This window comes from Chenopodium album, chromosome 19 (assembly GCF_948465745.1).
Source record: "Chenopodium album chromosome 19, dcCheAlbu1.1, whole genome shotgun sequence".
In the NCBI taxonomy this organism is placed as follows: domain Eukaryota; kingdom Viridiplantae; phylum Streptophyta; class Magnoliopsida; order Caryophyllales; family Amaranthaceae; genus Chenopodium; species Chenopodium album.
In genome coordinates this window covers 29,044,092-29,061,255 of record NC_137852.1, presented here as the reverse complement: position 1 = coordinate 29,061,255, position 17,164 = coordinate 29,044,092, and the positions used below count along the sequence as shown (strand labels likewise).

General features: G+C 33.5%; 1 protein-coding gene across 1 annotated transcript; it reads left to right on the top strand.

Moving 5' to 3' along the window:
* The first annotated feature begins 4,018 nt into the window (after positions 1–4,018).
* Positions 4,019–10,331, top strand: LOC145593559 (DEAD-box ATP-dependent RNA helicase 36-like). Its single transcript, XM_081649824.1, has 7 exons — positions 4,019–4,211; positions 5,310–5,948; positions 6,412–6,734; positions 7,184–7,387; positions 7,474–7,555; positions 7,641–7,739; positions 10,003–10,331. The coding sequence occupies exons 2-7, from the start codon at positions 5,319–5,321 to the stop codon at positions 10,129–10,131; spliced, it is 1,467 nt and encodes a 488-aa protein (XP_081505950.1). The 5' UTR covers positions 4,019–4,211; positions 5,310–5,318; the 3' UTR covers positions 10,132–10,331.
* The last annotated feature ends 6,833 nt before the right edge of the window (positions 10,332–17,164 follow it).

Sequence of the window (17,164 nt, the reverse complement as noted above, 5' to 3'; positions counted from 1 at the left end):
CCTACCAAACCAAGCACAAAGCCACTACTGGCTTCATCATCCTCTTCCTCCAACCCATCCCCACTGATACCTAACTCCTGAGGACCTCTCCGATCTGCTTCATCCACAACACCTAAATCCTAAGCAGCATTCACATCTGCTTCCTCCCTCTCAGCCCCAGAACCAACCAAACCCTCCTTCTCCAGGTCACCTAGTACATCCATACCCCCCGTGTAATCAGTCACTGTCATTGATGGGTTCTCACCTAAAGCATCAACATCTAAACAAGCCTGCAACATATCGCCTTCGTTCAACGACCCCGCTTCGATGGGGTTTTCAGGAGTCAAGGTGTCACACTGATTCAGACACTCACTTGGTGTAGGATCAGCCACAACCAACTTCTTACACTCTGACTCAGTTGGAGTAGGCACACTTAAACCCTGGCTCCCACTTGCAGATGCATCAACTACAGCTGAATCCTGTAGAGATTTCCCAGCCAACTCTCTATTTTTTTCTGCCGTAGCGACGCCCTGTGCGAACAAATCAGTCACCCCTAGATAAATAGAGTTCATTCTTTTATCCAAAGCAGTCAACAACTGCGGGGTAATCCGATCCAGTATGGACTCCACCACCTACAACAACAACAAATGAAATAAATACCACAACCCTCGACAAAATTTATACAAGTTTAAATACTACCTGACTACTCTATTTCACAAGGGTACTACCTTCTCAGTCATTCCTTCCACGTCTACAACGGGTTGGGAATTCAAACGGGGATTCACCCGATCCATCACCTTCTTAACAACCTACACAAGATGTAAACACAATTACAACAACAATTGAAAAAGACACACAAATGCCTACTCACCATCATACTTGTAAAATAGAGTCAAGTTCAGACCTTTTCCATGATTCCCTCGATATCCACTACAGGTGCAGGACTAATCTGAGGAGTCACGCGCTCCATCACCTTCTCCACCACCTACCAACAACAACGTTCACATATATCAAATAACCCTTAACAGAGATATACATCAAAATAAATCCATACCTTTAACACAAAAAAATCACTACGTTATCCATAATTTCCTCATCATCCATCACAGACTCAGACCTTGAAACAGGCACTTCTGTTACAACCTTATCTACAACAGCATTCTTTAATCTACCCGTTCGATCAAAATCACGGGGACCTAACGGATGCTCCTCACTATAGGTGATATTCAACGACTAAAGAACAACACAACATAATCAGAAGAAGCAACACCCAAATATATTCACACATTTATCCCCAACACAAAACACAAATTAATCTTACCGGAGTACGCCCATAGTCACCCGATTCAAATTTATCATCTGCAACAACTTTGCTTATTACATCCTAAGACCATGCCTTCAACCTCGGTGCCAAGCCCCAAGACATAGGCACACGATGAAGATGATCAAGATAAAATATCTGCATATATAAAATAATAGGCATTGTGTAAAGGTTCAAACTCCTCAACCAAAATTTACAACAACACAAAATACAAATATACACTTACCAAAGCAAACAGAATACAACCACCAGATCCTGCAGCATACCCTTGATCGTCTAATTTCTTTTAGAACCTCCTTGATGCAGAACACATCCAGTTGTGCACCAATGTGAACCAGTCATAGTTGGCAGCATCATAGTACGTCAAAAGAGCTCCATTCAAAGTACTGCCAGATTAGTTGAGTTTGTTGTTGCACACAATATGTACCCCAAAGCAACAACCAAAAACCCAATCTTGAAGTCAGTCTTCTCCGCCTCCGTGGTAAGAGGCAACACCTCCCCTTTTGGATCTGCTCGAACCAATGAGCCAGCAGCATTTGCCAGATTAATGCTATCACCCTTTGCAAACAACGACTTAATTCTGCTGAACTCAGCTTGCTTCTCTTCTGGTATTGATGATGGCACTGCCTTCGACCCCCTGGGTATACCGAGGACATACTCCACCTGGACAGCAGTCAACGGTAGCACAAAATCATCACCAAAAACCATGGACCCATCAGCTAACACCCTAGACATAATCCAGTAAGCAAATTTTCGGGGAAGATAGGACAGTGGTGAAAAAAGTAGCCCTCCAAACCCCATTTCTTCTACCAACTTTCTCCCGCCATCATCGAACTTCTGAACCAAGGTACCAAACGCCCTCACACCATTCAAGTTTGGTGCCTGCACAACACCAAAATATCAAACATAAAAATTTATCCCAAAACACATGCATCTAACCATGGCAAGCTTCTAATTGAAATATCGAAATGTAATAACTAATCATCAGATATAACAGCACCAACACTGACAACTTTACCTTCTGAGTTGTTCTAGACTAGGTCTTTACAACAATCCCTCTCTCCCTAACCCTATCACCTTGTGTCTTCTTAACCCTAACCATGTTAATCATCTAGTCACAAATTAATACAGTACTAAATCATAACTAAATACCATTCCAAACTATTACCTTTGCCCTTTTTGCTTTGCTCTTCACTTGTTTACCTCCCTTCCTCTTCCTAGATGTCATCTTATCCTGCATCAACTTCATTGCTAGTTCCTTCCACCCTTCTTTTACCTCATCATACTCCTCCTCCTCCTCCTCCTCCTCCTCATCATCATCAGGATCTGACTCATCCTCCTCATTTTCACTTGCATCATACTCTGAACAGTCTTCATCAGAAACATTAGTGGTTTCCTGACTAGTGTCCTCCAACTCCTCTTTTTCAAACACCACTGGATCAGATCAGTAAGTTTTAATTTCTTCTTCCCTTTGCTTTTAGCACCATCATTCACCACATCCCTCTTCACACTACCACTAACAGAACTCTTCTTCTTCATTACTCTGTAGGATAAATGAACATAGATGTAAACTAACCCTTCACAAACCACCAAATAACAAACCACAACTGAACAACCAATTATTTCACTGCTCAATCTTATTACTCACGATTTATAGGATTAACCCCCAAGTAAACAATAAAAATCATACATAAAACACAAATAAATCAATGTACTGCTCAATACTATCTATGGATGTCTATTATGCAAGTTTAAGTCATACTACAATTACCCCTAACCAAGTAACCACACATTACACAGCAACTCCCCAAATTCAGTTCTACCAAAATACACAAATAACCTTCTTACTCTAGCAACAACTCAGCAAATTCAATTCAACCAAACCAGAATAAACCAGCAGTTTCCTATAACTACACACAAAAGGACCACATTTCATTGGTTATTGGTTTCTTTTGCCGTAATTTAACCAAACAACAATCTAACTTCCTAAGAATTGTTTATGCAATTGCCCGCACAAACAAACCCTAATTACCCAATTTCAAACAATTCCGCAAAATTTACCTTCAACATAGCAAACAACAAATCAAAATCATAAAACCAAACCCATAATTCCATACGCGATAACCCTAATTCAATTTGAAGGTTACCAATTCGCGACTTCACTAAATTTAGCTAAGTTAACAATTAAAGCATGCAAATAAACGAAATAAACCAACGACAAATCAGCATCGCAACATCAAATCATGAATCCGTAGTCCATTTCATCATCACAACACAAAATAAAATTGATTAAACAACTAAGCCTTACCTTTAAACTCAATTGTACTCAACAACAACGAACGAAGCAGCCGCACCACCACTACCGTCAGCAAACGAGCAGTTAACAGATGGAGACGAAGAGAAGCTTAAACACCAAGAAAAGAAGACGAAGACGAAGAGTACATAATAAGACTCAAATGCAGTACAGAGAGAGAAGGAGAGAAGGAAAGTAGAGAGAGAAGCAATTTAATTTTCTCGAAGAAATGAAATGAATCTCATTTCACTCAACAACACCCCGTTACATTTCAAATTCAAAACGGGATTGACATGTCATCAAGTAAAAAAAAAAAAAAACAAAAACACTCATATGCTGACTAATGCACCATAAATTACCACCCTGCCCTCCTTTGCATATAGGAGCTATGCGCTGAGGACTCAAGATTCTCCAGTGAAGCGCAGTTCACGATGTTCTCCATTGAAAACAAAACAACAGTATTATTACTCTTCTCTCTCTCTTCGATAAATTGAAAGTCACGGAAATCGCCAGACCGCTGCCGCCTGCCGCCGCACATTCCAGCCGCTGCGCCGCACCTTTCAGCCACCGCCCAGCGCCCACGGTCCACCGTACAGTCGCAATCCTACAGGCTTCTAGGTAACTTTGATGATGTTCAAGTTTTTAATTTCGTATTATACACTAATTGTTGACTTGTTGGGTTGATTTTGTGCTTAATTGAGTTGTTTGTGTTATTTAATCTTGTCAATTAGTGTGTATCTTCTTTGAAATTGTTGATTTGTTTCTAAATTTATCAAATTAGAGAGTTAGGGTTTCTGCTTTTTTTTTTGGAATTGATAATATTGAATTTCTGATTTTTTTTTTGAAATTGATATTATAAATTGACAAAGGGCTAGTAAATTTGATTATTTCATATTTAATCTATGAAATTAGAGGGGTTAAGAACTTAGGGTTTCTGATTATTTTTTTTGGAATGTGTTAGTTTGGATAATTGCATTTCTGATTTTTTGAAATTGATATTAGAATTGGTCAATTGGATATAGTGATTAGTGATTTTGAATAATTGCCTTGAATTTGTATATGTTCAGTGCTAAGCTCACTATTAGTGTTTTAGGCTTTTAGCTATACTACCAAGTTAGTTGCTTTTGTAGTTGGTTCTAACTCTATCCATTGCAACGGAAAGTGTAGAAAGAATATTTTCCGGAATGTTGAATGGTTGCTTGGTTACTTCTATAGAGAGATATATGTTTTTGAAGGTAGACATTAATGATATTATAGATCGATATCAAAACATGAAAACTTGAAAACATGTAGAGAGCAATTGCAATATATATATATTTTTTTTTTAATGTGGTTGTAATATGGAATATTTAGTACTTTTGGAATGTATTTTTTTTTATTTTTTATTATTAGCTTTTTCAATATTTTTGCATTAATTATTGATTAGTATATGGTAGTGACCCAGCACTCGAAAAATCCTGGATCCACCACTGGAAGTGCACATATCAATTCACAATCTAATTTAATTGTCAGTGAATTAAGAGTTAGGGTTCAAAAATCTCAACTATTTGTTCTAAACTCTAAGATAATGAAACTTTATAACAAAAAAAAAAAAGAAAAGGAAAATTATGAGCATAAATTGATTATTGAATCAAATATCTCTAAAAATTATGTGAACTTTCGAGATAATTGACTCAAATTTGCTTGCTAATGTATTGCATCACCCTTTAATCTTAGGATTGAACTATGAAACCAACTTCCCTGGAGCTTGATACCAACTTCCCATTATTTTCAAAGAAGAACAAGGGTTTTTCCAAAAACCCTCAAAAATCACACACTGATATCCCTATACAAAACTCCCAAATACCCAATGAACAGCATCAACAAATCGAAAAGCAGACGCCGGATTGTAAGAATGAAACATCTTCTACTTCTACTTTCGCTGATTTAGGACTTTCAGAGTGGGGTATTAAAACCTGTTCAGAACTCGGAATGAAGAAACCAACTGAAGTGCAACGATATTGCATTCCTAAGATTCTCGCGGGAAATGATGTTTTGGGTATTGCAAAGACGGGAACTGGAAAAACCGCTACATTTGCCTTGCCTATCCTTCATCGATTAGCAGAAGACCCATATGGCGTGTTTGCCCTTGTTGTCACCCCCACTCGGGAATTGGCTTTTCAGTTGGCTGAGCAGTTTCGCGCCCTTGGCTCATCCTTGCATATCCGTTGCACTGTCATCATTGGTGGCATGGATATGATCACCCAGTCGAAGGCACTGATGCAAAGGCCCCATGTGGTTATTACTACTCCAGGAAGGATTAAAGTTTTGCTTGAAGATAACCCAGATATACCCCCAGTCTTTTCCAGAACTAAGGTAATGGTTATTACTCTATGTTTTGCTTGTTAGATGTATGGTAATTATGTCTCTCTCAAGTTTTGCACAATTTAAATGGTGGACAAGGGTAAAATAATATGGCATTATGATAAACAGATATGGTTTATGCTTTTTATTTTTAGCTATGGTAGGAAAACAGAATATGTGTAATACCTGTGTTTTTTGGGTGCACAATTCATTTGCGCACTTCTGTCTGTAAGTGTTTCTTAAATGTCTGATGTATTTTTAATGTTTAATGTATTGTGTTTGATGATTTCTTGTTTTGGTAGCACTTACATACAAAGTTTGTTACTGGCTGGTAGCTAATAGTGTAATTACATAGGTATAAAATTGGAATGTAATGTAGTTTTTCTTGTCCTGATCTATGGACGATTGTTGAGGGATTGGCCATTTGTACTTATAATCTGGCTAATGGGAAAATTTTTTTGAATGATTTTCGCAGTTTCTTGTGTTGGACGAAGCAGATAGAGTTCTTGATGTTGGATTTGAGGAGGAGCTAAGGGTTATATTTAAGTGCTTGCCTAGAAAACGGCAAACTTTATTATTTTCTGCAACAATGACCGATGATCTAACAGCATTGCTTGAGTTATCTTCTAACAAGGCATTTTTCTTTGAGGCACATGAAGGCCTTCAGACTGTGGAGTCTCTTCGACAACAATATCTTACTGTTCCTGAACATGTCAAGGATGTATATCTTCGATATATTTTATCAAAGATGGAAGATATGAGTGTTCGCTCAGTCATTGTATTCTTCTCTGAATACAGGTATGTAACAAAGATAATCTAGTAATGTGATGATACAATTATTACGTAGTTAGCATATCAAGATATTAGTTCTTTTGGGGTTCTACATTAAAAATTCATTTTCTGGATTCGTTTGCTTTTAATAACATGAAATGTAAGAGAGTGCTACGATGAACTTGTTTTTATCTAGTATGGAAATAAATATTGATGCTTTTCATAAATATTGATGCTTTTCATTAGTGGTAGCTGGTATCTTCATCATTTAATTATTCTTTTATTTTTTTCAAGAAAAATATGGTTTTCTATAAAAAATATTCTTCACTTTTAAAAAAATTAGATTAATTTTGTTCAAATATTGATTTAATCCAAAAATCAAAGAAGTTTTTTTTTTAAAAAAAATATTATTCAAAGCTTAGCTTGGTTCAAAGACTAGTTAATTTCAAAGTTAAGCATCTTGCTCTTGCAAATAGGACATGCCACCGATTGGCTTTGATGTTGGAAGAACTTGAATTCAAGGTTGCCGAGCTGAACTCAATGATACCTCAGTCTTCAAGACAAGCTTCTGTTCACCGTTTTAAGTCTGGGAAAGTTCCTATATTGCTGGCTACAGGAGTTGTTGAACGCGGGCTAGATATTCCGATGGTGGATCTAGTCATACTTTATGACGTACCAAGGTTACATGCTCACACTCTATTTGGAAATTGTTATCTAATGAAGTAATACCATGTATATGCTTTATGCTAAAATGTGATGACTGCAGGGATCCTGTTGAATATGTTCATCGTGCAGGACGTACTGCAAGAGCTGGTAGAGAGGGACTAGTACTGAGCATTGTATCAGGGGTGAGAATTAACTTTTCTGTCTGCGCAATGATGAAACAGTTGTTTTTCTGGTGGCTTCATGTTTTTTGCTCATTATTTTTTGCAGAATGATGTGAATCTTTTACATGGAATAGAAGCAACACTTGGTAAGCAAATGGATAAGTTTGAATGTAAAGAAAAAGAGGTGGTTGCCGAGATGACCAAGGTGAGAGTGCTGATATGTTTTACCTTGACTTACAATAGTTGAAAATAAGAAAAAACACTTTCTAATAAAAATAAATAAATAAAGAAATTGCTATTCCAACATTCTAAACATTCATATCAAACACCATTACTATCTGCTCATCATACATATTACTGGTTTGATGAAATTATAGCAAATTAGCAAGGTATTAGTATTAAGTCACTTGTTTTTAATCACAATGTTGTATGCCACATGACACAACAACTACAATGAGGTATGCTTTAGCAATTAAAAATTATATGGATTTCAGATTATTATATAGAATTGATAAATAATCTGCTCCATCCTTTTATAATGGCATAGTTTATCAAAATCCACTAATGAAGATATCAAACAGTGAAATATATTAGTAGTTGGGGTAAGGTTGGGTGCAATTGTCCTCCCTGGATCACTAATACACTTTCAGTGTTTGACTGTTTTGTTGATTAAAGAATTTGGAGTACTTGAATTAGATTATTAGAATTTATTATCTTCAACTTATCTCAGACTAATATGCTTATAGTTACTGTTTATTTACTACTATATATCTTTAATTGCACAATTATAAAAATTAAGATTTCAGTAAGCAGAACCTACCGTAGTCGCGGGTTAGCAGGAGTCAGGTTCCGGGTTAGGGGTAGATTTGAAAAATGAAAATTACATAGAAATTACATATTGGAATGAATCTGACAAAATTTTCCTTAATGTTTTTTCTTATATTAATTTTTAACAATACAGTCAAAGGCCTGTCAGAATAGTTCATAAAATCACATCAGGCCAGACTAAAATAACTCATAATTTTTAAAAAATCAGACTAGATAAAAAAAATTCAGATCAATCCAGATTAGAACTAAATAAGAGTTGACCGAGTACATAAGTTCGAACATATTCGTGATGTACTCCTAATTTCTTTCTATATTTTATCTAATTGGTTTTTTTGGTTGGGGAAATTCATAACAAGGTAATGTAATGCAAACCCCTGTTTCCCTTATAAACTGGCTGTTCTTTCTACTATCTTCCCACTTTTTCTTTTAGGAGTTCTTAGCAATCCTCTTTGGTAACTTCAGAATTTCCTCCTTCCTTTTGTAACTCTCTTATACTACACAACCGTACTCCAAAAAGATCACAATATCATAATGTTGTACTTTCATTCTTGGCAAATAACTCTTCCTTGCTACCTTTGGCATCTGCCTCGTCACTACATCTGCCGCCTCTCAAACAACCGCTAGCCCATCACCGATGTTGCAATCAACGCTCCTCTCACCTTCTCAAAACATACAGCATTACTATGCAACAACCTCACAATCAACCTTTAGTATAGCTCAAAATCAACAGAATTCCTCCTACATACCTTACAAGTTACAGTTTGTAGGCTTCTAACTTGTGAAAAGGTAAGAAACCACAAAGAACTGCAATTTTTGTCGTTGGGTGATTAATACCACTCTAAAATTGTAGTAACATAGGTTGATTTAGACCATCTCAAGGTAGGGCTTCGATTATGATAAAATTTGACGAGGGATGGCAGTGATCTTGGTGCCATGTAAAAGAAGTTGAGATAAGAGACCACCCTTATGGAAATCTTGGAAGTTTGTAGAATTATGATAACTGATTTTGTCCATTATGTAAACAAAAAGTAATGGACCATGGAGCTTTGGGTTGAAATAGGTGGTGAGACAGAGGATGAGTTGAAGGAATTCAAAGTGAGAAAGGGATGGCCTTTTTTTGTTGTGGAAAATGGCTGTGGAAGTTTGCAGAACATGGAAAACTTATGTGTGCCCCTTAAGTAAACAAGATTAATGAACCACTTTCTCAATTTTTTAGGCCTCTTTTCTGATGGCTTTTCTTCTGTTCAATGTGAACTACTTAGCACTGGTCATGATCTTGATCAACGATTGGAGATCCCCATTGCTTATTTAGGCCGATGATAGCATGCCACAAGTCATGGACATGTCTTGGACACAAAAAACAACAATAGCTACAAGTGTAGAGCTAGTCATGAACAAGGGTTTTGTCTATGAACATCATGAAGACTTTTTATCTCAAAAGATAGAATCTGCTTTTTTTTTTTTTGTTTTTTTGTTTTTTTGTTTTTGTTTTTGTTTTTTTTTTTTTTTTTGACGCAGATCATGTAATTCTGATTTTACGTTTGTTTCTTTGCTAGATTTCTTTCTTTTTTATATACACTATATTTACTTGAGGCGGGAGTGATTTAACCTTTTTCTTGCAAAACCTCTATGTCCTGCAGGTTACCAAGGCAAGGAGGGTTGCAAATATGAAGATGTTGGATGATGGCTTTGAGGATAGAGTGAAAGCACGCAAGAAGCAAAAACTAGCAGATAAAAACCGAAAGCGAAAGAGGGCACAAGTCTTATAGCTCAGTTAGTAAACTATTGTATTGGTATTGTTTTAAGACCTTGAACTCTGTAATCTATCTTTTTGGTTACTTACATTGACCACAGAATTGCATTTAAGACTAAGCTGCATTTTTGTCCAGCAGCTTTAATTTGGATTAGGAAAATAGAATGTGAATTAACATTGCTATAGATTTCTTTATAAATAGCAAATTTTTGGATACTATGGAAGTGAAGGAAAATAAGAGAAGGGAAAAAGATGAAATATTTTCCATTGAATAACAAATTAAGTATGTAGGTGAAGGAAGTGTGTGTGTGTGTGGTGTCGTGTCGTGTGTGTGTGTGTGTGAGATCTAGATAGGGGAAAATCCTAACCAGTTATAAAAATGTTGATTAAGAAAAAAAAAAAACTCATGTAATACAGTTAAAAGTCTAGAGTATTTTACATGTGCGATTTTTGTTATTTTTAACAATTTTGAAGGATTATTAGTGTACTTTGTACTCCCTTCGTTTTTTTTATATGCATCACTTAGGAATGCACATAGTTTTAGGAGATAAATATAATATTATGAGTGGGTGAATAAATTATTATTATAAAAGTATGATGGGGACCATGAAAGAGAAATTATGTGAGAGATAATAGATATTTTATTATTTAAGTGGGGACATAGAAGAGAGAGAAAAGATAAAATAATATGAGTGGGGTTTAAAGTAAGAGAGAGAAATAAAAAAATATATTACCTCCGTCACACATTATTTGCAACGATTTGACATAAAGTAGAGAGGGAAAATGTCTAATCGTTGCAAATAATATGTAACGGAGGTAGTAGTATAACTTTATGAAATATAGAAGTGACGCATATAAAAAAAACATCTATAAAAGGAAAGTGATGCATATTAAAAAAAAAACGGATGGTGTATATGTTTTTATAATTGAATATGTTAAAAAAAATACGGAGTTATAAATTATGAAACTAATATGACCTCTTGTTATAAAATTAAAGAGAAAGAGGAGAAATTAGGGAGTCTTTATATATATATATGGGCTTGTCCCAGTTTATCTCCTAGATAAACAAGGGATGTTAATCCCATGGCATAATAGTAAATAAATTGAAAGTAAACAAAAAATGAAATTGTAAAAAAAAAAAATTATTCTTCCTCATCTTCTCCGCCAAACCCGAGTGCCGCCATTACCCATTACACCTGAGTACCACCACCATTTTCTCTGTCATGAGTACCACCACAGCACTACGTACGACTACAACCTTCAGTTCAACGTCATCCCGTCGGAGCTTGTTTCGATTAACAATCCACTCCTAGCCGCCGCCGATTAAACGAAAACCCTAATTGTAAAGGGAGAAAAGAAGGGCAAGGTTAACCCTTATGGGGAAGGGTTAGGTCGTCCTCCATTTAAGCCCCTTGAAGCTCTTCCATTTTTCCATTGAATCTGCCATTAATGGTGAAATGGCAGTGAACCTGATTTCTTTTATTTATTTTTTTTCAGATCTATTAATGGTGAAGGTACAGTCCAATTTGACTTGTTAGATTAAATTACAGAAATACCCATGTTTTTTTTGTGGGAAATGACAATAATAGGGCGGGATAAACTTCTCAAGTTTATCTAGGAGATAAATATGAATTATATATATATATATATATATATATATATATATATATATATATATATATATATATATAGGGGAGGGATCCGGTAAGAACCCCTCCTTATATAAGAACCCTTTCTTATGTAAGAACCCTTTTTTATGTTCTAAACTTTTTCCTATGTTCTAAACTTTTTTCTGCTTATGTTCTAAAGTTTTTCCTATATTCTAAAAATTTTCTAATTATGTTCCAAATTTTTTCCAATGTTCTAAATTGTTTTTTAGATTATGTTCTAAATTTGTTCCTATGTTTAAAATTATTTTTTTCAACTTATCTTCTAAATTTTTTTCTATGTTCTAAATTATTTTTTCAGCTTATGTTCTAAAGTTTTTCCATAATCTAAATTTTTTCTACTTATGTTCCAAATTATTTTTAATGTTCTAAATTTGTTCCTATGTTTTAAACTATTTTTTCACCTTATGTTCAAAATTTTTTCTTATGTTCGAAATTATTTTTTCATATTATGTTATTAATTTTTACCTATGCTATGATTATTTTTTTCAAATAATATTCTAAATTATTTTTTTTATGTTCTAAATTTTTTGGATGCTTATGTTCTAAATTTTTGCCATCTTCTAAATTATTATTCTTATGTTCTAAATTTTTTTGCTTATGTTCTAAATTTTTTCTGCTTATGTTCTACATTTTTTTCTATGTTCTAAATACGAAATTCTCAAAATTACAGATATGCCATTACTAAAGGATCATTTTAGATGGTTAGATCAAAATTAATAAAGGGCTAAGATTGGTTCTTATATAAGATTGGGTTCTTATATAGAGGAGGGTTCTAACATGAGCCTTCCTCTACATATATATATATATATATATATATATATATATATATATATAGGGTTTGCTTAGATAACAGTAAGCCCTAGTTCTAGAACATTTCGAAATGATAAAGAAGGATAATGGATATTCACACAATATTTCATAACACTTCCCATTGAATGTCCATTATCGAAAAGTGTGCCTCGTTAAAACCTTATTAGGAAAAACCCTATGGGATGAAAACCTAATGAAGGAAAAAGAGTACAACATTCTTCGTAATACGCTCGAGATGCTGCCTTATTAAAAACCTTACCAGAAAAATCCAATGTGGGACAAAACCATGGTCAAGGGAAAAAGAGTGCAGCGTGTATTTTCTCCCCCTGATGAATACATAGCTTGAGATCTTCTAGTGTCGCCGCAATGAATCCGATATGTTAGATATCTTCTCATATGTAGTAAATTATCACTCATTGATCTTCGATACTCCTAAACTGAAATTGCATCTTCAAGTCTTCACATGAACATGTGAAGTGTCTTCATTTCACCATACATGTATTTATCTCTAATATCATTCAAATATCTGTTTAATAGTTGATTTAAAGGGTAAACTTATACTATTATGACTTCTTCTGGAAGTCGTTAATAATAAATATTGATGATCATTATTTTATCAAACATTCATTAATACGAGTAATAATTTGATGACAAAACTTGATATTATTAATGCCATTCTTCTTATATGAATTATAATATAACACATGTAATTATATACACTAATCATGGTTCTTCTGGACCATAAGAAAACATTGTCACGCATAAGTATTCCATTGATATTCTTTAAACGTTTCATAATTGACACGATAGCTCTCTTGCAAATACAAATAGTAAATCTCATTAAGTCTCATATGCTCAAACTTCAGGTTGAGATGTCAAAAATGTAGTTACGTACATAGATTTTTCAAGAGTTTGATAATAATTGCAAAATCAAGATATAAACTTTGTAGGGCTGGTTATTACAATAGGTCATATATAAGTTCTTCAGGAACTCTTCTTAATTCATAATATGCACTTAAATCGGTGTCATCAATAATTTTATCACAATTATAATCCCATTGGAATATAATTAATACCTCTTTCTAATTTTTCATCAAAGTTGTAAACATATCTTACTACACTTTGAATGAACGTTTACATACACCACAATTATTGTAAAAAACTAATGCATGCAATATGAGATATTATAGAAAATATGATAACATATTAAAAAATATACAATATAATGAGTAATGCATCTAACTACTTCATATATATTCAATAAATAATCCATTAACTTATGCCTCACCCATGCACATGAATATAAGACTCAAAATGATGCAAGACACTGTACAGTGTGGATTTAAAAATCCATATATCATTGGACTTATGGTCCATAATAAACTTTTGATCATTATCATTATGTCGACAACAAAATGGACATATATTTCAGATCCCTTATTCACTAGTCCATTCTATCATGCATATGCATATTATTCATCGGTTCCATTGTGTACCGGTATCATAAAATTCCTGTAACGTACATTTTGCATGCTATTTTACTATGATATCTAAATGCATTTCTCATTGGTACCATCATAATTTTTCTTACACAATAGGCCATCTATTATAATAATTCAAAAATCTATACCACATATTAAGGGTATTTCTCATAATATGGTATTAATATACTTTTATTATACTTTAAAAGTATCAACTACACTATCTTGCCATATGTATCACATGTTTATATTGGAATCGATCATACAAACTACACTTCAGGTGTTGTGCTTTAAAGAAAATTGGCAAGATCTATCTTAGTGTATGCACATAATATCATTATCAATATAATCAAAATATATCTCTCTATGCCTCTAGATGGATATAACGGTATACAAATCAAATCATAGATGTGCAACATATGTTGATACAAAAGTTGACATGTAACTTTACAAAGTATCATTAGAGGGATCCACTATTTATAGTATTATAATTTAGTCAACTTACTTCAATTCTTCCCCCTAAGTTGGTAAAATATCTCAAATGTTGGGGCAATTCTTCACCAACTTAGAATACAATTTCATGTGCATCAAATTTCATCTCGTAGGATAATCATATATATTCAACAAAGTTCTATCTCTTCTGGAGAATAATAAAATTTTGTTCTCTTCTAGAGATCAATATTAACAGGGGGTAATAAATTGTGCAGTTGCTAATTTCTTATTCTATTCCTTATGTACTGACATACAATAGCCCAAATCAAGAGAATTGTTATATAAATATAGACTTTCTTGTAATTTCACTAGGTGGTGATCTTCGGGATCACTAGAAATATTGATAGTAATACTAGTTACTTAAAATTTTCACATATAACTTGTACGTGGTGAGCTTCTGGTCACCTAATATTTGTCAACATATAAATTATTCTAGTGAACTTCTGGTCACCAATTATTCAGAAAAACCAATATATTATCTCTTGAACTTTTCTTTTTACACAAACTATTAAAAATCACAATCTAAATATAGCTCCATCTCAATGTTATGTGCCATTCAATTTATTTCATATATTTAACACGAGAGAGCATCAACACATTATTTATTTCATATCAAATGAAACTTCAGGTTTTCATAATGGGAATTTATTAAACCGTGAATGGTCTAATTATTAATTATCACATCCAATCACTTTTCCTTTAGTATTTAAATTATGGTCAGTTTTATAATATTGGTGATCACCTTATTAGAGATACTTTATGTATGTCCATTAATATGATGTGAATAAGTACACCAATGTGTTTCTATCTACAATTGGCAAGACAATTAACTTATACTCATACTCCACTAGAGCATTGATTGTAATCTTGATACATGCTAACCTTGTTGGACAACATATTATACTCTTCTAGAGTACTTTATATAATCATATCACATTTAATGTATTAGAAATGATCTCTTCAGGAGATACATAAAATGTGTCACTTTCTCAAATTTGTCATTGTCAATCAGTGCTTCTTTCCTCTTCCAAGGATTCTTATCGTTGTAACCTTTTGCATTACCACACTTCAGGTGTACTAATTCAATAGCAACTGATCTTGTCAACCTAGGACATCAACTTAATGTGTACATTTATAGCTAGTATATAGGTAATGACATTTAGTCATATCCATCTTCAGGATGGTATCTTTCTAAATATTTGATTATCATGTGGCCACCTCTATTAAATAAATTATTGATATTTAGGCTAGTGTATGTACCAAACTGACCATTAACATATTTAATTATTCATGTGCAAGGATTACATAAAAACAATGGAATAAACACTATCTCCCCATAATCCTTGCATATGGGGGTATAAAATTAGTCCAACAATCTTTAAATCCAGTCTCTTCTCAAGCCATAAATTCTTTTAGCAATGCATGTATCAAACATAATAAATTATCCTTATAAACTCTTACTCGTGACTCTTGCCCAATTTTTTTAGTCTTTATAAATACATTTTTCAAGCAAGTTTTCCACAATGTCATCCATCTCTTGCTCAAATATATATTGTGCAATCATGTTTAATACGTAGATCGTATAACTTTTGCATGAATTATATTCATCACGAAAACATGCATATATCATCTCAATCATACAATTATTTCTCATTCATTTTCAGGTATAAGAATCTAGCTAGTTATCTATGAATTATTAATACTCACCCAAAGTGTGGTATCTATAATAACCACCAAATTACGTCAACTTTTCTAAACTTTTGTATAATCATTCTCATGACTTCTTGTTTATAAAATCACATTAGTATTGTGAATTGTAGATTATTTAAGCAACATATTCTAGAAACTAATAGAAATTTCTAAGTCATATATGTATCTTCATATTATTTTGAGGATTTTTGAACCTTCATAAATTTAAGGAACTACATAACAAAAAAGCAAATTAGATTTTTTGTTTGAAGCGGTGGAGTGTGAGCTATGCCCGATATGCAAATTAGTTATGATTTTGATTGTAAAAGTTATGTTATTTTCTCTAGATCCGTGGTTTACAAATCTTTATTATTGTTGTAGATGCCGTATGGCTATTTATTAATGATAATATTCATCTTCCTGTAAAAAAAAAAGAAAAAAAAAAAAACTAATCACTCTTATAAACTAATATGGAAATAAATAAGATTAAACTTAGATCATACTCCAAATATTAGAATAATATCCCTAATATGTACTATGAATGATAATACATATAACAAAGTTCATAATAAAACACAATGAATCGATGGGATAACAAATTAGCCGTAGTAATAAAACATGCAACTCTACCATTCAAATAGCACATTAGCTTAGATAAACAATGAGTCGTGAAAGTTTTCCACCTCAAAACACTCACTAGTTCACAAAATCTAACTCACCCAGCCCACATAGAACATAGCAGGACAAATTTTGTAATATATAACAAATTATTATGCAAAGTAGAGGGGCACATAATAATAAATACAGTATATTAGGTAGACAATTAACTAGACAAGTTAGAATTAAAACCAAACATAACTCTGAGTGGAGTACTTCCCTGATTTAGAGCACGTTTAACACAACATTG

Bases quoted from the DNA above. Each gene is read 5' to 3' on its own strand.
- LOC145593559 (XM_081649824.1), top strand. From the start codon at position 5,319: ATGAAACCAACTTCCCTGGAGCTTGATACCAACTTCCCATTATTTTCA. The intron at 7,556-7,640 runs GTGAGAATTAAC...TATTTTTTGCAG, and splicing joins TACTGAGCATTGTATCAGGG to AATGATGTGAATCTTTTACA. The intron at 7,740-10,002 runs GTGAGAGTGCTG...TATGTCCTGCAG, and splicing joins TGGTTGCCGAGATGACCAAG to GTTACCAAGGCAAGGAGGGT.